Source organism: Oncorhynchus masou, chromosome 29 (assembly GCF_036934945.1).
Source record: "Oncorhynchus masou masou isolate Uvic2021 chromosome 29, UVic_Omas_1.1, whole genome shotgun sequence".
Lineage (NCBI taxonomy): Eukaryota > Metazoa > Chordata > Actinopteri > Salmoniformes > Salmonidae > Oncorhynchus > Oncorhynchus masou.
Window position 1 is genome coordinate 67,501,033 of NC_088240.1, and position 22,436 is coordinate 67,523,468.

The 22,436-nt window shown below is 44.0% G+C and overlaps 1 protein-coding gene across 1 annotated transcript in view; it reads left to right on the top strand.

Annotated features, from left to right (window-relative positions):
• The window catches only part of LOC135520361 (dynein axonemal heavy chain 5-like), a 67,725-nt gene extending 45,439 nt beyond the window's left edge, over positions 1-22,286 (top strand). Inside the window, exons 49-78 of the mRNA XM_064945852.1 lie at positions 49-272; positions 740-938; positions 2,942-3,114; positions 3,404-3,534; positions 3,914-4,067; positions 4,207-4,474; positions 4,615-4,846; positions 5,150-5,264; positions 6,959-7,135; positions 7,517-7,720; positions 8,643-8,822; positions 8,978-9,115; positions 9,215-9,350; positions 9,579-9,895; positions 10,097-10,252; positions 11,415-11,597; positions 15,157-15,400; positions 16,080-16,194; positions 16,479-16,669; positions 16,797-16,918; positions 17,187-17,336; positions 17,532-17,777; positions 18,205-18,424; positions 18,721-18,926; positions 19,062-19,265; positions 19,526-19,741; positions 20,101-20,313; positions 20,408-20,560; positions 20,732-20,963; positions 21,208-22,286. Of these exons, the coding sequence (XP_064801924.1) occupies positions 49-272; positions 740-938; positions 2,942-3,114; positions 3,404-3,534; positions 3,914-4,067; positions 4,207-4,474; positions 4,615-4,846; positions 5,150-5,264; positions 6,959-7,135; positions 7,517-7,720; positions 8,643-8,822; positions 8,978-9,115; positions 9,215-9,350; positions 9,579-9,895; positions 10,097-10,252; positions 11,415-11,597; positions 15,157-15,400; positions 16,080-16,194; positions 16,479-16,669; positions 16,797-16,918; positions 17,187-17,336; positions 17,532-17,777; positions 18,205-18,424; positions 18,721-18,926; positions 19,062-19,265; positions 19,526-19,741; positions 20,101-20,313; positions 20,408-20,560; positions 20,732-20,963; positions 21,208-21,359 (5,651 nt within the window). The 3' untranslated portion in view covers positions 21,360-22,286. The remainder of the gene's footprint in view (positions 1-48; positions 273-739; positions 939-2,941; positions 3,115-3,403; positions 3,535-3,913; positions 4,068-4,206; positions 4,475-4,614; positions 4,847-5,149; positions 5,265-6,958; positions 7,136-7,516; positions 7,721-8,642; positions 8,823-8,977; positions 9,116-9,214; positions 9,351-9,578; positions 9,896-10,096; positions 10,253-11,414; positions 11,598-15,156; positions 15,401-16,079; positions 16,195-16,478; positions 16,670-16,796; positions 16,919-17,186; positions 17,337-17,531; positions 17,778-18,204; positions 18,425-18,720; positions 18,927-19,061; positions 19,266-19,525; positions 19,742-20,100; positions 20,314-20,407; positions 20,561-20,731; positions 20,964-21,207) is intronic.
• The last annotated feature ends 150 nt before the right edge of the window (positions 22,287-22,436 follow it).

The window sequence follows — 22,436 nt, forward strand, 5'->3', positions numbered from 1 at the left end:
CACGTCGTCAACCCCTTTTCCCCTCATCTCATTCCTTTCCCTGACCAGGAGTCATCGGGACAGGACACTACTGTGTCCGGCGAGGCTTCACAGAAGAGGTGCGTGGAACTGTGGCCAAGCTGGTGCCGCTGACCCGTCGGCTGTGGCAAATGACCAAGGTCAAGATGCTGCCCACTCCGGCCAAGTTCCACTACATCTTCAACCTCAGAGACTTGTCCAGAGTCTGGCAGGGCATGCTCAACCCAACCGCTGAGGTGGTCAACTCTCTTACTGTGAGTCCATAAAAATGATTCCGGTAACACTTTATTTGGATAGTCCATCTGTAGATGTACTAGTAATATTTCAACTAACCCTAACCTTACCCTTACCCTAATTCTAAACCTAACCTTTACTATAACCTTAGCGAGCAGCTGCTTATCAACAGATAGTTTGTTGATAATATGACATGCTCTACAGATGGACTATCCAGACTATCCAAAAGTGTGACTGAATTTCCTCTTGAAAGACATTAACATAATCATTAACATAATCAATCAGTTAATCCAATACAACTAGAGGAATAAATATCAAAAGGTTTCTCACTGGATCCAAAGGTCTGAATGAACTGACAAAAATAGCTATGCCTTCTGTCCTAAGTTACAGTAAGATTCTACACATTTAATCAGCAGTCGTTCTGTGAATGTAGACTTAACATTTCCATGAGTGAAAGTTTGTTTTATTTTGACCCTGTATGCTGTAGGTGTTGCTTCAGCTGTGGAAGCACGAGTGTAAGCGTGTGATCGCAGACCGGTTCACCATGCCAGAAGATGTAGCCTGGTTCGACAGGGCCCTGGCCAAGCTAGTAGAGGAGGAGCTAGGAGAGGAAGAGAGGGCTGTGGTCGACTTCGGAGTAGACAGCTACTTTGTTGACTTCCTAAGGGATGCTCCTGAAGCTACAGGTATAGCCAGAGCACCAGGTACTGTATAGCCCCTTCACATACATACACTGTATCGATCCCATGATCCTGCATGAGATAAGTCATTTACAGTTTCTGAACCCATATTGTATATATTAAATATGTGCTGTATTTTTCTACCTTGTACTAAGGATTCAAACAGTACATTCTAAGATGGTGTGTTTAGTTGTATTATTATGTTGTAGACACTGCAGTTTAAAAAGGAAGGTTATGTGAATATATACAATAATTATAAGGATATTAAATGTATATATATATATAGTGCCTTGCGAAAGTATTCGGCCCCCTTGAACTTTGTGACCTTTTGCCACATTTCAGGCTTCAAACATAAAGATATAAAACTGTATTTTTTTGTGAAGAATCAACAACAAGTGGGACACAATCATGAAGTGGAACGACATATATTGGATACTTCAAACTTTTTTAACAAATCAAAAACTGAAAAATTGGGCGTGCAAAATTATTCAGCCCCCTTAAGTTAATACTTTGTAGCGCCACCCTTTGCTGCGATTACAGCTGTAAGTCGCTTGGGGTATGTCTCTATCAGTTTTGCACATCGAGAGACTGAAATGTTTTCCCATTCCTCCTTGCAAAACAGCTCGAGCTCAGTGAGGTTGGATGGAGAGCATTTGTGAACAGCAGTTTTCAGTTCTTTCCACAGATTCTCGATTGGATTCAGGTCTGGACTTTGACTTGGCCATTCTAACACCTGGATATGTTTATTTTTGAACCATTCCATTGTAGATTTTGCTTTATGTTTTGGATCATTGTCTTGTTGGAAGACAAATCTCCGTCCCAGTCTCAGGTCTTTTGCAGACTCCATCAGGTTTTCTTCCAGAATGGTCCTGTATTTGGCTCCATCCATCTTCCCATCAATTTTAACCATCTTCCCTGTCCCTGCTGGCACCACCATGTTTGACAGTGGGTATGGTGTGTTGCTTTTACGCCAAACATAACGTTTTGCATTGTTGCCAAAAAGTTAAATTATGGTTTCATCTGACCAGAGCACCTTCTTCCACATGTTTGGTGTGTCTCCCAGGTGGCTTGTGGCAAACTTTAAACAACACTTTTTATGGATATCTTTAAGAAATGGCTTTCTTCTTGCCACTCTTCCATAAAGGCCAGATTTGTGCAATATACGACTGATTGTTGTCCTATGGACAGAGTCTCCCACCTCAGCTGTAGATCTCTGCAGTTCATCCAGAGTGATCATGGGCCTCTTGGCTGCATCTCTGATCAGTCTTCTCCTTGTATGAGCTGAACGTTTAGAGGGACGGCCAGGTCTTGGTAGATTTGCAGTGGTCTGATACTCCTTCCATTTCAATATTATCGCTTGCACAGTGCTCCTTGGGATGTTTAAAGCTTGGGAAATCTTTTTGTATCCAAATCCGGCTTTAAACTTCTTCACAACAGTATCTCGGACCTGCCTGGTGTGTTCCTTGTTCTTCATGATGCTCTCTGCGCTTTTAACGGACCTCTGAGACTATCACAGTGCAGGTGCATTTATACGGAGACTTGATTACACACAGGTGGATTGTATTTATCATCATTAGTCATTTAGGTCAACATTGGATCATTCAGAGATCCTCACTGAACTTCTGGAGAGAGTTTGCTGCACTGAAAGTAAAGGGGCTGAATAATTTTGCACGCCCAATTTTTCAGTTTTTGATTTGTTAAAAAAGTTTTTGAAGTATCCAATAAATGTCGTTCCACTTCATGATTGTGTCCCACTTGTTGTTGATTCTTCACAAAAAAATACAGTTTTATATCTTTATGTTTGAAGCCTGAAATGTGGCAAAAGGTCGCAAAGTTTAAGGGGGCCGAATACTTTCGCAAGGCACTATATATATATATATATATATATACAAAATAAACATTTTATTTACATTCAAATTTCTTCATTATTGCCAAATCAACATTAGCAGAGAGTTGGATCATTTGAATGAATAATCTGGTATTGACAATGACAAAAACTTTCCCACCAGGTGAGGAGCCAGAGGATACAGACTTTGAGATGCCCAAGGTGTATGAGCCCATCGAGTCGCTTGAGAGCCTGATGGACAGGCTCAACATGTTCCTTGGCCAGTACAACGAGAGCATCAGAGGAGCTGGCATGGACATGGTGTTCTTCAGAGATGCTATGATACACCTTGTCAAGGTAGAGGGAAACTGTCATCATGTTCACCTATAGGTGTTTATGAGCAATTATTACCACCTTTGTCTTGCATTATAGTGTCTTGTGTATAGCTCATAAGGTATTAAACACATGTTTATATCACATTACAAAGAGGGTCTTCATAAAAATATTACTAAACATTAAACTAAGCTTTTGAAGGGCTTCGCTATCTTAAAGTCAGTCACCAATGAGTGTACACACCAAATCACTTGATATAAGAACGGAAATGGTCTCTCCCACTCTAATACTCTGCCTGTCTGTCTGTCTGTAGATCTCCAGAATCATCCGCACACCCAGAGGGAATTCCCTTCTGGTAGGAGTGGGGGGCTCAGGCAAGCAGAGCCTGACTAAACTGGCTTCCTTCATCGCCGGATACAAGACCTTTCAGATAACACTAACACGGTACAGACACACCCTCCAATATCTATATTAGCATACTACTACATACTTCATACTAAGTAGTATGCTAGGAAGGGTATTGGAACAGACACACGGTCTCATACACACGGCCTCTACAACTGTAACAGGTGTTTATCATGTATTGAATGTGGTCATGCAGTTCTGTTGTCCTCCTGTAGATGGTAGCTTTGCTTGCATTTCTGCAAGTGCACAGTGACTCTCTGTCTTTCTTTGATTCCTCAAGCCCCTGTCCTCGCCTCCTTCTCAAAATGCATTGGAGGAATGGAGGAAATACTCATTGAGGAAGAGCTGAGAAAGATAGAAAAATATGTATTTTCACACCTTTGCTATCACCTGTAACATCCCTGTGTTCTGTCCTCAGTTCGTATAACACTGCTAACCTGATGGAGGATCTGAAGGGTCTGTACAGGACAGCAGGCCAGCAGGGAAAAGGCATCAGCTTCATCTTCACTGATAACGAGATCAAGGACGAGTCTTTCCTGGAGTACATGAATAATGTGTTATCATCAGGGGAGGTCAGCACATTGATCACATGAACACACGTAAAACATTAGAGCATTTTCAAGAAGTTGTGTCAATCTGTGTTTGAGAAAAAAATATTGCACTCCATTAGAACTTGGATAACTGTTGTTATATATTGTGCTGGTTTCTCAGGTGTCGAACTTGTTTGCTCGAGACGAAATTGACGAGATCATCAGTGACCTCATACCAGTCATGAAAAGAGAGTTTCCTCGCCGAACATCGACCAATGAGAACCTCCATGACTATTTTATGAGCAGGGTCAGACAGAACCTACACGTCGTTCTCTGTTTCTCTCCTGTTGGGGAAAAGTTCCGGAACAGAGCCCTGAAGTTCCCTGCCCTCATCTCTGGCTGCACCATGGACTGGTTCAGCCGCTGGCCCAAAGATGCTCTGATCGCAGGTGTGTGTGTCTGTGTGTCTGTGTGTCCGTTTGTGGGTATTCATGTGTTTTCGTCTCTGTGTATGCACACATACAGTATAAATGTATGCTGCACACTTTAATAGTGATTTCCTTCAATCTCCAATCTGTGTACTCTCCAGTGTCAGAGCACTTCCTATCCACCTATGACATTGACTGTTCGACCGTGGTGAAGGGGGAGGTGGTGCAGTGTATGGGCTCCTTCCAGGACGGCGTGGCAGAGAAGTGTGTGGATTACTTCCAGAGGTACCGCCGCGCCACACACGTCACTCCCAAGTCCTACCTCTCCTTCATCCAGGGATACAAGACCATCTATAAGGAGAAGCACTCCGAGGTGCAGACGCTGGCACACAGGTAATTACAGTACTTCCTTACTCTCTTAATGCTCTTTGTTCCTATGTGGAACATACAGCTTCACAGTACACCATGGTCTAAAGAAATTGTAGATGTTTATCACAGCATGATGTGTGTCTATCACGTGATTTTATATAATGCTAGTATTATATAGTATTCTATATACCAATATATGGTGTATACTGTACTATATCGCTCTTTTAGTATTCTGCCTTTCAGTCATCCTTTTACTCATTAGACCGAACTTACCTGGTATACTGGTGTAATACAATGATTTCTGATCCAATTCTGTTTCTCCATCAGGATGAACACAGGTCTTCAGAAGCTGAGAGAGGCCTCTGTGTCTGTAGCATTACTCAGCAAAGAGCTGGAGGTCAAAGAGAAGGAGCTGCAGATCGCCCACGAGAAGGCAGACATGGTGTGTGTGTATGCTACTCCTCTATCTCTTGTTTCCCAGCAACAGACTTACCAAATACCAATACCAGAACTTTGAAGTGTACATATACTGAACAAAAATATAAACGCAATATTCAAGCTCAAATCAAATTTATTTATATCGCCCTTCGTACAGCAGCTGATATCTCAAAGTGCTGTACAGAAACCCAGCCTAAAAACCCCAACAGCAAGCAATGCAGGTGTTGAAGCACGTTGGCTAGGAAAAACTCCCTAGAAAGGCCAAAACCTAGGAATTTACCTAGAGAGGAACCTGGCTATGCCGGGTGGAGATTATAACAGAACATGGCCAAGATGTTCAAATGTTCATAAATGACCAGCATGGTCAAATAATAGGTCTGGGACAGGTAGCACGTCCGGTGAACAGGTCAGGATTCCATAGCCGCAGGCAGAACAGTTGAAACTGGAGCAGCAGCACGGCCAGGTGGACTGGGGACAGCAAGGAGTCATCATGCCAGGTAGTCCTGAGGCATGGTCCTAGGGCTCAGGACCTCAGAGAGAGAGAAAGAAAGAGAGAAATAGAGAATTAGAGAGAGCATATTTCAATTCACACAGGACACCGGATAAGACAGGAGAAATACTCCAGATATAACAAACTGATCCTAGCCCCCCGACACATAAACTACTGCAGCATAAATACTGGAGGCTGGGACAGGAGGGGTCAGGAGACACTGTGGCCCCATCCAATGATACCCCCGGACAGGGCCAAACAGGAAGGACATATCCCCACCCACTTTGCCAAAGCACAGCCCCCACACCACTAGAGGGATATTTTCAACCACCAACTTACCAACCCGAGACAAGGCCGAGGATAGCCCACAAAGATCTCCGCCACGGCACAACTCAGGGGCGCCAAAGATTTTACTAAGTCACAGATCATATGCGGAAATCATTCAATTTGGAGAGCATTGGCCCATCCGCTTGGCAGCCCGGCCCACCCACTGGGGAGCCAGGCCCAGCCCCACAAAAGGGCTTTATTACAAATAGAAATACTCCTACCCCCCCTTTCCACCCCCTCAGACATTTACATTTACATTTAAGTCATTTAGCAGACGTTCTTATCCAGAGCGACTTACAAATTGGTGAATTCACCTTCTGACATCCAGTGGAACAGATTCCCGCAGGTGAAGAATCTGGATGTGGAGGTCCTGGGCTGGAGTGGTTAAGATTGTGAGGCCGGTTGGACGTACTGCCAAATTCTCTAAAAGGCAGCTTATGTAGAGAAATGAACAATCAATTCTCTGGCAACAGCTCTGGTGGACATTCCTGCAGTCAGCATGCCAATTGCACACTCCCTCAAAACTTGAGACATCGGTGGCATTGTGTTGTATGACAAAACTGCACATTTTAAAGTGGCCTTTCATTGTCCCCAGCACAAGGTGCACCTGTTTGATCATTCTGTTTCATCAGCTTCTTGGTATGCCACACCTGTCAGGTGGATGGATTAACTTGGCAAAGGAGAAATGTTTACTAACATAGATGTAACCAAATTTTGGGGAAATATGTTTGTTGTGCGTATGGATAAAAATATATATATTTATTTCAGCTCATTAAACATGGGACCAACACTCTTCATATTGCATATTAACTGTTGCTTTATACAAACCAAAAGATGCACCTCACTTCCTGTCTCTCTTGTGATGGTTTGTTGTGTCTCAGGTGTTGAAGGTGGTGACAGTGAAGGCCCAGGCAGCAGAGAAGGTCAAGGTGGAGGTCCAGAAGGTCAAGGACAAGGCTCAGGCCATAGTGGACAACATCTCTGCTGACAAGGCCTTCGCTGAGGAGAAGCTGGAGGCTGCCAAGCCAGCCCTGGAGGAGGCTGAGGGTGCATTACAGGTCGGTTGTGGTGTGGGGGGTGGGGGGTTGTTCTTGTCCCTCAACATCAGGGGTGGGCAACGTACGAGCCCATTCATAGTGGCCCAGGGGAGGTTGGAGTAAAAACATGTTTTATGATTATCTTGGGTTAAAAACACTCCAGGCCACTCTTGAATGTCAAACAATATAGAAAGTATGTACAAAATATAATGGACCTGTATGTTTTCAATAACTGCCCTCAGCTGAATTTTTAAATCCCGACGTGACCCTCAAGCTGAAATGATTGCCCAACCCTCCCCTCCTCAACATGGTAGTTCTCTCTCTGTACATCAGGTGAGAATATTTAATGAACGCTCCCTCAGTTACTCATATAGCTGTATTCCTTCCTCATGTATTCATCAGACCATCAAGCCGTCGGACATTGCCACGGTGCGGACCCTGGGTCGGCCTCCCCACCTCATCATGAGGATCATGGACTGTGTTCTGCTGCTGTTCCAGAGGAGGGTGAACACGGTGAAGATCGACCCGGAGAAGAACTGCACCATGCCCTCCTGGCAGGAGTCCCTCAAACTCATGACTGCTGGGAACTTCCTGGGCAGTCTGCAGGTAGGAAACAGATGGCCAGCATCTACTTTTAATTGCTTAGATAAACAAATCAAGTATTACAGTGTGCAGGTACAACATCTACGTCCTGTAACCAGACTACACTGTGCATTTCTACAGTAACATACTACACTATTGACACTACACTATAGGTACAGTTGAAGTCGGAAGTTTACATACACCTTAGCCAAATACATTTTTCACAATTCTTGACATGTATTCCAAGTAAAGATTCCCTGTCTTAGGTCAGTTAGGATCACCACTTTATTTTAAGAATGTGAAATGTCAGATTAATAGTAGAGAGAATTATTTATTTCAGATTTTATTTCTTTCATCACATTCCCAGTGGATTAGAAGTTGTCACGTTCGTTATAATGATTGGACCAAGGCGCAGCGTGTGTAGAATTCCACATGTTTAATAAATAATAAACTCACCAAACAAAACAGAAGAAAAACGAAATGTGAAGCTAATAATAGTGCTAACAGGCTACTATCCATAGTCAAGATCCCACAAAACACAAAAGGGGAAATGGCTGCCTAAATTTGAGCCAACATAGATATATAATTACCTAGATGACCCACCCTAGTCACACCCTAGATCGTCGCCGGAGACTCCGGACCGTAGATCGTCACCGGAGGCTTCTGACCCACTGAAATTGTGATACAATTAAATAATCTGTCTGTTAACAATTGTTGGAAAAATTACTTGTGTCATGCACAAAGTAGATGTCCTAACCGACCTGAGAAAAACTATAGTTTGTTAATAAGAAATTTGTGTGGTGGTTGAAAAACAAGTTTTAATGACTCCAACCTAAGTGTATGTAAACTTCCGACCAACTGTACATATGACCAGGAAATCAACTTCAGTGGTGATGCAATGGCAGCTTGCTTTGACATCTCCGGCTCTGTTGTCTCTCTCTAACAGCAATTCCCCAAAGACAGTATCAATGAGGAGATGGTGGAGCTACTGCTGCCCTACTTCGACATGCCAGACTACACCCTGGAGACGGCCAAGCGCGTGTGTGGAAACGTGGCTGGTCTGGCCTCCTGGACCAAAGCCATGGCCTCCTTCTTTTCCATCAACAAGGAGGTGCTCCCATTAAAGGTGGGCCTAAACCGGGTAGTGTTGTGTAACACCACCCGCCTCTCTGATAACCTCTGACATGTGTACCAAAAACTTACTAATTGATTTCTTGTTTCCAGTACATTTTGTTGTCCCTGAGTGTCCAGTTAATATTTGATACTGTACTTTCCTCTTAGGCTAACCTGGCAGTGCAGCAGAACCGGCTGGCCATAGCCAACATAGACCTGCAGGCGGCCCAAGCAGAGCTGGATGACAAGCAGGCAGAGCTGGATGTGGTCCAAGCAGAGTATGAGAAGGCCATGATGGAGAAACAGGTACTGAACACCTCTTCTCATTGCCTTACATTAAAAATAAATACATATGTTAAAAACATATATGTTCTCTCTCTCTCTCTCTCTGCCTCTCTCTCTCAGACTCTGTTGGAGGATGCTGAACGCTGCAGACACAAGATGCAGACAGCCTCTAGCCTCATCAGTGGTCTGGCTGGAGAGAAGGAGCGCTGGACAGAGCAGAGCAAAGAGTTTGCCGCCCAGACCAAGCGCCTTGTAGGTGGGTTCATTCAAACCTTTTTTCTCCACCTATTTTAGAGTAATAACTAAAGCTTCGTATTACCTTTTGTCCATTGTCTACAATTCTCTACATCGTATATTTTGGGGGAGATGCTCCGTTTGCGTCTGTACCATATTTTTCAATGTGTATTAGTATTTTATCTGTAGTTATGCTATACAGTAGAATGGAGGCATGAACCAACCTATGTGTGCTTACTTCCTGGTTCAGGTGACGTCTTATTGGCCACGGCCTTTCTGTCCTACTCCGGCCCCTTCAACCAGGAGTTCCGGAACCTTCTCCTAACCGACTGGCAGAGGGAGATGAAGACCAGACACATCCCGTTCGGGAACAACCTCAACCTGACCGAGATGCTGATCGACGCACCCACGGTCAGCGAGTGGAACCTTCAGGGCCTGCCCAACGATGACCTATCCATCCAGAACGGAATCATCATCACCAAGGCCTCACGCTTCCCTCTCCTCATAGACCCTCAGACCCAGGGCAAGATCTGGATAAAAAATAAAGAATCCATGAATGAACTGCAGGTTGGGCTGCATTCATTTTCACAGTATACTCTCCCATAACTATGCCCTCCCATTGTCCAGCCGATAGATTTTGTATGTTTCCGAACAGCGGTTACACTAGCCTTAGGCCTAACTAACCTTTGGATCTGTCAGATCTTCCTTCTTGGTAAAGAAACTCTGTGTAATACTGTGTCAGTAATGAGACGTTTCTGTGGTTCCCAGATCACCTCCCTGAACCACAAGTACTTCAGGAACCACCTGGAGGACAGCCTGTCTCTGGGGCGCCCCCTACTGATTGAGGACGTAGGGGAGGAGCTGGACCCTGCACTGGACAACGTACTGGAGAAAAACTTCATCAAGACGGGCTCCACTTATAAAGTATGTACTATTATCCTAACCACATTATCAATCATCACATTATCAAATCAAACACATTATCGTTATGGGGTTATTATCTCTGGGGCTATTCTCTCTTGTATAATACATCGAGAACAAAATGTGTCAATGTTGTTATTGACAACCTTGTTCAGTTCAATGTTCTCTAGCTATATAGTACTCTAAATACCACAATTCATGGTGTTAAGTTTAAATGAATACAATATAAAAATCGCTGACACAATTCAAACCAATGTGGGTTCAGAACTTTAAAGCCAATTAACTCAGAATCATCTTTTTACAGATAGAACCTTGTAGTCCCAAGCTCTCGACATTCATGTGTCTATGTAGTTTTATTTACGCTTATAACAGTCACTGCTGGCAAACAATTGCTTGGTACGTTTTTCTGGTTGCAAACAACGTCAGGAAGATATGTCATTATCCCGTTCAGCAGGATTGAACATTTTGGAACGTTCAGATAGAAATAGGCTACAAAGATCAAACATGCCTCTCTGACATGTAGAATAAAGAATCACATGGCCTTGGTTTGCTTAATCTGGACAACAGCTTTTGTCACAATGGAGTGGTTTGGGAATACATTCTGATGTACATTCTGATGTATGACTGTCTTTCTCTCTTCATAACTGTCTTTCTCTCTTCATAACTGTCTTTCTCTCTTCATAACTGTCTTTCTCTCTTCATAACTGTCTTTCTCTCTTCATAACTGTCTTTCTCTCTTCATAACTGTCTTTCTCTCTTCATAACTGTCTTTCTCTCTTCATAACTGTCTTTCTTTCTTCATAACTGTCTTTCTCCCTTCATAACTGTCTTTCTCCCTTCATAACTGTCTTTCTCCCTTTGTGGCTGTCTTTCTCCCTTTGTGGCTGTCTTTCTCCCGTTGTGGCTGTCTTTCTCCCTTTGTGGCTGTCTTTCTCCCTTTGTGGCTGTCTTTCTCCCTTTGTGGCTGTCTTTTTCCCTTTGTGGCTGTCTTTCTCCCTTTGTGGCTGTCTTTCTCCCTTTGTGGCTGTCTTTCTCCCTTTGTGGCTGTCTTTCTCCCTTTGTGGCTGTCTTTCTCCCTTTGTGGCTGTCTTTCTCCCTTCGTGGCTGTCTTTCTCCCTTCGTGGCTGTCTTTCTCCCTTCGTGGCTGTCTTTCTTCCTGCACCAGGTGAAAGTGGGAGACAAGGAGGTGGATGTGATGAGGGGGTTCCGTCTCTATGTGACCACTAAGCTCCCCAACCCTGCGTACACCCCAGAGATCAGCGCCCGCACCTCCATCATAGACTTCACTGTCACCATGAGGGGCCTGGAGGACCAGCTGCTGGGACGGGTCATCCTCACTGAGAAACAGGTCAGGAACCATGTCCAATCATATGCTTATGAAATCATGGATAAAAACATTTGAATGTACAGTGCCTTGCGAAAGTATTCGGCCCCCTTGAACTTTGCGACCTTTTGCCACATTTCAGGCTTCAAACATAAAGATATAAAACTGTATTTGTTTGTGAAGAATCAACAACAAGTGGGACACAATCATGAAGTGGAACGACATTTATTGGATATTTCAAACTTTTTTTAACAAATCAAAAACTGAAAAATTGGGCATGCAAAATTATTCAGCCACTTTACTTTCAGTACAGCAAACTCTCTCCAGAAGTTCAGTGAGGATCTCTGAATGATCCAATGTTGACCTAAATGACTAATGATGATAAATACAATCCACCTGTGTGTAATCAAGTCTCCGTATAAATGCACCTGCACTGTGATAGTCTCAGAGGTCCGTTAAAAGCGCAGAGAGCATCATGAAGAACAAGGAACACACCAGGCAGGTCCGAGATACTGTTGTGAAGAAGTTTAAAGCCGGATTTGGATACAAAAAGATTTCCCAAGCTTTAAACATCCCAAGGAGCACAAACGATAATATTGAAATGGAAGGAGTATCAGACCACTGCAAATCTACCAAGACCTGGCCGTCCCTCTAAACTTTCAGCTCATACAAGGAGAAGACTGATCAGAGATGCAGCCAAGAGGCCCATGATCAATCTGGATGAACTGCAGAGATCTACAGCTGAGGTGGGAGACTCTGTCCATAGGACAACAATCAGTCGTATATTGCACAAATTTGGCCTTTATGGAAGAGTGGCAAGAAGAAAGCAATTTCTTAAAGATATCCATAAAAAGTGTCATTTAAAGTTTGCCACAAGCCACCTGAGAGACACACCAAACATGTGGAAGAAGGTGCTCTGGTCAGATGAAACCAAAATTGAACTTTTTGGCAACAATGCAAAACGTTATGTTTGGCGTACAAGCAACACAGCTCATCACCCTGACCACATCATCCCCACTGTCAAACATGGTGGTGGCAGCATCAGGGTTTGGGCCTGCTTTTCTTCAGCAGGGACAGGGAAGATGGTTAAAATTGATGGGAAGATGGATGGAGCCAAATACAGGACCATTCTGGAAGAAAACATGATGGAGTCTGCAAAAGACCTGAGACTGGGACGGAGATTTGTCTTCCAACAAGACAATGATCCAAAACATAAAGCAAAATCTACAATGGAATGGTTCAAAAATAAACATATCCAGGTGTTAGAATGGTCAAAGTCCAGACCTGAATCCAATCGAGAATCTGTGGAAAGAACTGAAAACTGCTGTTCACAAATGCTCTCCATCCAACCTCACTGAACTCGAGCTGTTTTGCAAGGAAGAATGGGAAAAAATTCAGTCTCTCGATGTGCAAAACTGATAGAGACATACCCCAAGTGACTTACAGCTGTAATCGCAGCAAAAGGTGGCGCTACAAAGTATTAACTTAAGGGGGCTGAATCATTTTGCACGCCCAATTTTTCAGTTTTTGATTTGTTAAAAAAGTTTGAAATATCCAATAAATGTCGTTCCACTTCATGATTGTGTCCCACTTGTTGTTGATTCTTCACAAAAAAATACAGTTTTATATCTTTATGTTTGAAGCCTGAAATGTGGCAAAAGGTCGCAAAGTTCAAGGGGGCCGAATACTTTCGCAAGGCACTGTATCAACAAAAGGTCATTTTGTTGTAGTTGTTTAACAGTGAGCATTTATTAGAATTGTACATAATGACTGTGACCACCCATTTTGAAATGTACTGAATCAAATGAACACAGAGAGCATGAACCCAGCCAGGTCTGTATGCAGAGAAATGTTAAAGACCTGAAAAATGACGCCCTAAATCAGTGTCTGTCTGAATGGTGTGCCCGTTTATCTCTTTCTGTTGGTCTGAAATCAAATGAAATGTTATTAGTCACATGAGCCGAATACAACAGGTGTTTCACCTTACAGTGAAATGCTTACTTACGAGCCCCTAACCAACAATGCAGTTTAAAAATAATATGCATAAGAATAAGGGATAAAAGTAACAAGTAATTAAAGAGCCGCAGAGAAAACCGTCTATAACTAGGGTGGCTGGAGTCATTGACAATTTTTAGGGCTAAATCTGACACCGCCTGGTATAGAGGTCCTGGATGGCAGGAAGCTTGGCGATGTACTGGACCGTTCGCACCACCCTCTGTAGTGCCTTGCAGTCGGAGGCCGAGCAGTTTCCATACCAGGCATGTCAGGATTTGGCCAGGGTTGTTCCGGGTTTTGGTCAGTAGATGCCCCCATTGTGCTTTTTGTCCCTATGTTTTTCCCTTGATCCCCATTATTATTTGCACCTGTGTCTCGTTTCCCCTGATTGTATTTAAACCCTTTGTTTCCCTCAGTTCTGTGCTCTGTGTTTGTATGTTAGCACCCTGCCCTAGTGTTCTGTGTGCTCTTGTCGATTCCGGGTGACGTTCTTGTGGTATTCTGTTTTTTGTTTTTGTTTATTTTTGGTGAGTTTCTTTTGAGGTCTTTTTGTGTTTTACCTACCACCTTTTGGATTTGCCATTTTTTGTATTTTAGGATTTTTTCTTTATTAAATACACCGTCTTAAGTACTGCTGTGTCTGCCTCATCTTCTGGGTTCTGCTGTCTATTCGTGGCTCAGTTGGTTAAGTGACTGTTTCTCACTCCGGAGACCCAGGTTCGAAACCGGGTCCTGACAAGGCAGTGATGCAACCAGTCAAGATGCTCTCAATGGTGCAGCTGTAGAACCTTTTGAGGATCTGAGGACCCATGCCAAATCTTTTGTCTCCTGAGGGGTAATAGGTTTTGTCGTGCCCTCTTCATGACTGTCTTGGTGTGCTTGGACTATTTTAGTTTGTTGGTGATGTGGACACCAAGGAACTTGAAGCTCTCAACCTGCTCCACTACAGCCCCATCGATGAGAATGGGGACGTGCTCGGTCCTCTTTTTCCTGTAGTCCACAATCATCTCCTTTGTCTTGATCACGTTGAGAGAGAGGTTGTTGTCCTGGCACCACACGGCCAGGTCTCTGACCTTCCCCCTATAGAATGTCTCATCGTTGTCGGTGATCAGGCCTACCACTGTTGTGTCATCGGCAAATTTAATGATGGTGTTGGAGTCGTGCCTGGCCGTGCAGTCATGAGTGAATAGGGAGTACAGGAGGGGACTGATCATGCACCCATGGGGGGGCCCTGTGTTGAGGATCAGTGTGACGGATGTGTTGTTACCTACCCTTACCACCTGGGGGCGGCCCGTCAGGAAGTCCAGAATCCAGTTGCAGAGGGAGGTGTTTAGTCCCAGGGTCCTTAGCTTATTGATGAGCATTGAGGGCACTATGGTGTTGAACGCTGAGCTGTAGTCAATGAATAGCATTCTCACATAGGTGTTCCTTTTGTCCAGGTGGGAACTCTCCTGTTCTGAGCTGTGTCTGACCGGTGTTTCTGCCTGTTGGAGAAGGAGTATACGGACCTGCTGGAGGATGTGACTGCCAACAAGAACATTAGTGTATGTGTCTGAACAGTGCTCTTATCTATCCCTGTTATTTCTAGGAGTTGGAGAAGGAGCGCACAGACCTGCTGGAAGATGTAACAGCCAACAAGAGGAAGATGAAAGAGCTGGAGGACAACCTGCTGTATCGTCTGACCTCTACCCAGGGTTCCCTGGTGGACGATGAGAGCCTCATCATCGTCCTGGGCAACACCAAGCGCACCGCCGAGGACGTCACACAGAAACTACAGATCTCAGCTGAGACCGAGATCCAGATCAACACCGCTAGAGAGGAGTACAGACCTGGTGAGTTGGTTGTACTGTGGTTGGGGTAGAGTTATTCTCAGTACAGACCTGGTGAGTTGGTTGTACTGTGGTTAGGGTAGAGTTATTCTCGGTACAGACCTGGTGAGTTGGTTGTACTGTGGTTAGGGTAGAGTTATTCTCAGTACAGACCTGGTGAGTTGGTTGTACTGTGGTTAGGGTAGAGTTATTCTCAGTACAGACCTGGTGAGTTGGTTGTACTGTGGTTAGGGTAGAGTTATTCTCAGTACAGACCTGGTGAGTTGGTTGTACTGTGGTTAGGGTAGAGTTATTCTCAGTACAGACCTGGTGAGTTGGTTGTACTGTGGTTAGGGTAGAGTTATTCTCAGTACAGACCTGGTGAGTTGGTTGTACTGTGGTTAGGGTAGAGTTATTCTCAGTACAGACTTGGTGAGTTCGGGAGGGTGTAATGTACCGGTTTGTTTTAGAGTATAGGTCAAAACATTTTGGGCTCTTTATTGATTGGCTGACCAACCAATCACAGTGCTCTGGTGGACAGCAACAGGCACGAACCACCTTGTGTTGACTGTTCTTCAGGAGCAATCTGTTCCTCACACTTTTCCAGTGGCAAGTTTGTTTGAGCAGAAATGGATGTATGATAATATAGAATGAGCGTTGTCTGTCACTCACTGTCAGCCTGTGTGTTATTGTGCTGTTACAGTGGCCACCAGAGGCAGCATCCTGTACTTCCTCATCACTGAGATGTCCATGGTTAACGTCATGTACCAAACGTCACTACGACAGTTCTTGGGAATCTTTGACCTTTCTCTGGCCAGGTACAGTAGTAATACACTTTGTCTCATACTGAATAACATATATTTGTATTTATGTATTTCATTCAAATTGTTGGTCCTCAGATGTGGTTCAGTCATTTTATGTGACCATTGAATTGAATGAATATGTAATCAATGATTTTTGAATTGACACTGGGAGATTTGTGCTTTTGCATAGTTTTTTGTGTAGTTGTAGGATTTGCCTGATTCTTGAAGTATAATATCTGAAACTATAGAAATAGTTTTAATATTAACATAATAACCACCACACTATGCCTTCTGAACAGATCAACCAAAAGTCCAATTACCAGCAAGCGAATAGCGAACATAATTGAGCATATGACCTTTGAGGTGCACAAGTACGCAGCCAGGGGTCTGTATGAGGAGCACAAATTCCTGTTTACCCTCCTGCTGACACTGAAGATCGACATGCAGAGTAACCGCGTAAAACACGCCGAGTTCCTCACCCTCATTAAAGGTTTGAAACAAACTTCGTCCTCCAATTAATTCCACCAATCTGTAGTCCACAGTTACTGAAATGTTGAATAGCAAAATGTTGTTCATTGCTCACAGACCATTGGACATCCTCTGTCTGTCCTATGCAGGAGGTGCCTCTCTGGATCTGAAGGCTTGTCCCCATAAGCCTGCCAAGTGGATCTTAGACATGACTTGGCTCAATCTGGTGGAGCTCAGTAAACTGTGGCAGTTCTCTGATATCCTTGATCAGGTGTGTTCCCCACACGGTGCTTCCTTACGCTGCTACTTAATGTTGTCACACTCTCTAATACCCTCCCTCAATAAGTCTGTTTCATGGCCCCCTCAATTAGTCTGTTTCATGGCCCCCTCAATTAGTCTGTTTCATGGCCCCCTCACCCCGGTAAACCCCCCTATTCACTGTAGTGCTCCTCTATGATTACAGTGCTCCGTTTACTCCTCTGAGCTCTGTCACATATGGCATTGAACTAGTCATTGTACTGAGCTGTGTGTGTGTCCAGATCTGTCGTAATGAGAAGCAGTGGAAGGCATGGTTTGATAAGGAAGCCCCTGAGGAGGAGGTGATCCCTAATGCCTATGACCAGAGCCTGGACTGTTTCCACCGCCTGCTGCTCATACGCTGCTGGTGCCCAGACAGGACCATCGCACAGGTACACCAGTAGCTCTCATTGAATGTTTAAGTAATTAATCAATCAATCCAAGACATAATACTTTATGAAATGTCTACGCTTTTTGGTATTTTCATCAAAGCTTAGGACTGAGTTTTAGAGTGTATTTCTACTGCATATTTACTGAATCCAATAGCAGGTGACTTTTTAAATACACCTTGACCTGTTATCCTCCAGGCCCGTAAGTACATCATGGACTCGATGGGAGAGAAGTATGCAGAGGGAGTAATCCTGGACCTAGAGAAGACGTGGGAGGAGTCAGACCCCCGAACCCCGCTCATCTGCTTCCTGTCCATGGGCTCAGACCCCACCGACTCCATCATCGTCCTGGGGAAGAGGCTGAAGATAGAGACGCGCTATGTCTCCATGGGCCAGGGACAGGAAGTCCACGCACGCAAGCTGCTCCAGCAGACCATGGCCAATGTGAGTCCTGAACACAGCATTACAGTACACACTCACTGGACTCCTAACAGTCAAATTATAATTATCCCTTGTCCCCAGGCTATTGCGCTTAGTGAAGAAGTCTGGTGAGCGAAACTCATTTATTAGGTATCGGCATTCTGCCATGAATTGTGGTCCATGCCATCTAATTTGTAATCAAATTGGGAATTCAAATAGCGATAGGGATTGAATATGAATTGAAATTGAACCATGGTGTTAATGAAAATGGATGTGATTGATTTAGACCGTATTAAACTGTATTATAAATTAAATGGACTAACACCACATGCATCTCCCTCACATTATTAATTGAATTACATAATGACATTAGTAATGAATTACTCTCCCAATATGGACAATTAACTATATATTTTTTTTCTCCCCCATTTTTTTCAAAATGCACACACAGGGTGGCTGGGCCCTGCTCCAGAACTGCCACCTGGGCCTGGACTTCATGGATGAGCTGATGGATACTGTGACAGAGACAGACGCCGTCCATGAGACCTTCCGCCTGTGGATTACTACAGAGGTCCAAAAACACTTCCCCATCACACTGCTGCAGATGTCCATCAAGTTCACTAATGAGCCTCCACAGGGACTGAAGGCAGGGCTGAAGAGGACTTATGGAGGTGGGTCACACCACGGTTCACACATACATACAGGTATCCAAGCATGTGTACGCACCTACACAAACAAATACACATATACACCCCCATTTCTTCTGGTTAACCCTAAACAACAACCCTTAACCCTTAATCTAGCTTCATGTCCAACCTTAGCCTCAACCACAACCTTAATCCTAACCCTAGCATCATGTCCACATCCCAGTTCAGCCCGAACCCTAGATTCACATCCATATCCCGGTTCAACCTTCGCCTCAACCACAATCCTAATCCTAACCCTAGCTTCTTGTTTGTTGCTCCAGGCATTAACCAGGACCTGCTGGATGTCAGTAACATGGTCCAGTGGAGGCCCATGCTGTATGGGGTGGTGTTCCTCCACTCTACGGTACAGGAGAGGCGTAAATACGGTCCCCTGGGCTGGAACATCCCCTACGAGTTCAACCAGGCTGACTTCAACGCCACTGTGCAGTTTGTTCAGAACCACCTGGACGACATGGACATCAAGAAGGTAGGTGCAGAGACGAGAAGCTCCCGCTGTAACTAAGTAAAGCTCTATCTTTACTTCTACTGTTAGCACTGCTACCTGTCTTCCTATGTAAGATGTGTCTGTTCCTGTGTTGATGGTAGTCTGACGTCTCCCCAGGGTGTATCCTGGAATACAGTGCGCTACATGATCGGGGAGATCCAGTATGGCGGTAGGGTGACAGACGACTATGACAAGCGTCTGCTCAACACCTTCGCCAAGGTCTGGTTCAGTGAAAACATGTTTGGACCTGACTTCTATTTCTACAAAGGCTACAGCATTCCCAAGTGTTCCAACGTGGACCAATATCTGACATACATTCAGGTCAGTCCATTTTTCACACTCAGTCTCTCCTGCAGTTTACAGTGCTGTGTAACATAAGATTGAATTAATGTAGTCAGACTGCATGAAGATGTGTGCTGTATACATTGTTTGGCATTGAGGCATTTGATAACACTTCCTATGAATAACTTGTTCATAATGCATTATAAGCAGGTATCCACAATGCATTACATGTTTTACTGTAGTTTGGTAATGCACAGACACGCGGACTCTAATCCTAATTTATGTATTTTCCTCTGCAGGGCCTACCGGCTTACGACACACCAGAGGTGTTTGGCCTGCACCCCAATGCTGACATAACGTATCAGAGCAAGCTGGCCAAAGACGTCCTGGACACCATCCTGTCCATTCAGCCTAAGGACAGCTCCAGTGGTGGAGGGGAGACCAGGGAGGCCATTGTGGCCAGGCTGGCTGACGACATGCTGGAGAAACTACCTCCAGACTACGTACCGTTTGAAGTAAGTAGCACTGGTCTGGAGTTAGCTAACCCTAATGGAAATAATCACCCACAATTAATACAGTGCTGGCTATTAAAAATATTGTTTCCCATAATACCTTGCTGCAGCAAGGTAGATCGTTAAAAAACTCTCACAGGGTGACGGCAAGTCATCTAACAATAACCCATGCAATAAAATGTATTTCTGAAATATGCCCCATGGTGCAGTGAAATCCACTTTGAAGGTAATGTTTTTACTGCAATAGAGGTTTACTTTTTAATGTTCAGAACTGTGTTATGCATTTGCATTCCAGTATGTTAAGAATCAAATCAAATCATTTAAAGTGTAATTTCACAAGAACATGTTTTCAATATATCCAGGTGAGAGAGAGGCTACAGAAGATGGGTCTGCTCCAGCCCATGAACATCTTCCTGCGTCAGGAGATAGACCGCATGCAGAGGGTCATCGTGCTGGTCAGGAACACGCTGACTGACCTCAAACTGGCCATCGATGGCACCATCATCATGAGTGAGAACCTACGGGACGCGCTGGACTGCATGTATGACGCACGCATCCCCTCACGTTGGAAGAAGGTACGTTTATTACTGCCTCTGAGTACACATGTATTCAGTTTTCTACGCATGTATTCCATGTTCTATTTTCTACTTCTGTATTCCTGTGTTCTAGGCATCATGGGCCTCCAGCACTCTAGGGTTCTGGTTTACTGAGTTGCTGGATAGAAACCGTCAGTTCCAGGCGTGGATCTTTGAAGGACGGCCCAACTGTTTCTGGATGACAGGGTTCTTTAACCCACAGGGCTTCCTGACCGCCATGAGACAGGTACAGATGGCACATTCACACATTCTAATGCAATCACAATTGAACATACTTACTGACTTGGCTAGGCCACTGAGGTTATATTTAGAGTTTACAGACACTACACAGTCATAGTTGATCATGAAGCTACAAAGACAAAGCCAGTCTATGTAACTCTGTTTTTTGTGTGTGTAGGAGATCACTCGTGCAAACAAGGGCTGGGCCCTAGACCGTATGGTGCTGTGCAACGAGGTGACCAAGTGGATGAAGGATGACATCACTCAGCCACCCTCTGAGGGGGTGTATGTGTACGGCCTCTATCTGGAGGGGGCCGGCTGGGACAGGAGGAACTGCAAACTCATCGACTCTAAACCCAAAGTGTTGTTTGAGATGATGCCTGTAGTCAGGATGTATGCTGAAAATAATGGTGAGTGCTGAAGTCACTAGTTACTGTAACTTCCTGGAGACTCATTGAACAGTATCTTATTCAGCTGCTTGTTGTTTTCATCTATACATTATATGTTGAATATGTCAGTTGAAATGATCTAACTTTTAGGTTTAATGGTTACGGTATGTCAGACCAACTGAATGGACAACATGCAGTGAATAAGAAACTCATGTGATCATCGTGTATAAGTAATGGATGTTTATCGTTGCTGTGGTCTTTTCAGGTGTCAAGGATGCCCGGTTATACTCCTGTCCCATATATAAGAAGCCTGTAAGGATGGACCTGAATTACATTGCTGCTGTGGAACTGAGGACTGCTCCACCGCCTGAGTACTGGATACTACGTGGTGTGGCACTGCTGTGTGAAGTCAAATAACCCATTTCTATATTGAATTATATGCCTAAATCTTGAAGAGTTGTGCTTCAGTGGTTAAAGGGGCAATCTTTCAAACTACAACAAAGTTGACACCCTACCACTGTTTTGTTAAACAGCTGAAGGATGTGACTGGAGAAATGTAACCACTCTCAAAATGGATGTACCCTTTAAGGATTAAATGAGGGAAGTGTCTTCATTTAGATTATAGTGGTAGGCTTCCGTAATAAAGTTTCACCTATCACTGGGTTGCAGGAATAATAGAAAAATAAAGTTGCACACTATCTATACCCCCAATTATTTCATATCTGAACTATTTTGGGTGTGTTTACTTGTTTATTTTACTTATTTTACTTTACTCCTTTTTGTACTCACCATAATATGGTTGTTACTACACTAATAAACAGTTGAAGTCGGAAGTTTACATACACCTCAGCAAAATGCATTTAAACTCAGTTCCTGACATTTAATCCTCGTAAAAATTCCCTGTCTTAGGTCAGTTAGGATCCCCACTTTATTTTAAGAATGTGAAATGTCAGGATAATAGAGAATTATTTATTTCAGCTTTTAATTCTTTCATCACATTCCCAGTGGGTCAGAAGTCTGTCACGCCCTGGTCTATATTTATTATGTTATCTTCATTTATTGAGTCAGGCCAGGGTGTGACATGGGTTTATTTGTAGTGTGTTTCGTCTTGGGGTTGTGTGGGGTGTACAGATTGGTCTATGGCTGCCTAAGGCGGTTCTCAATCAGAGTCAGGTGATTATCGTTGTCTCTGATTGGGAACCCTATTTAGGTAGCCTGGGTTTCACTGTGTGTTTGTGGGTGATTGTTCCTGTCTCTGTGTTTGTTGCACCAGTCAGGGCTGTTTCGGTTTTCGACGTTTGTTGTTTTGTATTATTCGTGTTCTTCATCATTAAAGATGTATCGAACGAACCACGTTGCATTTTGGTCCGATCCTTGTTCCACCTCTTTGTCAGAGGAGGAGTTGGAAGAAACCCGTTACAAAGTCTGCATACACTCAATTAGTATTTGGTAGCATTGCCTTTAAATTGTTTAACTTGGGTCAAACATTTCGGG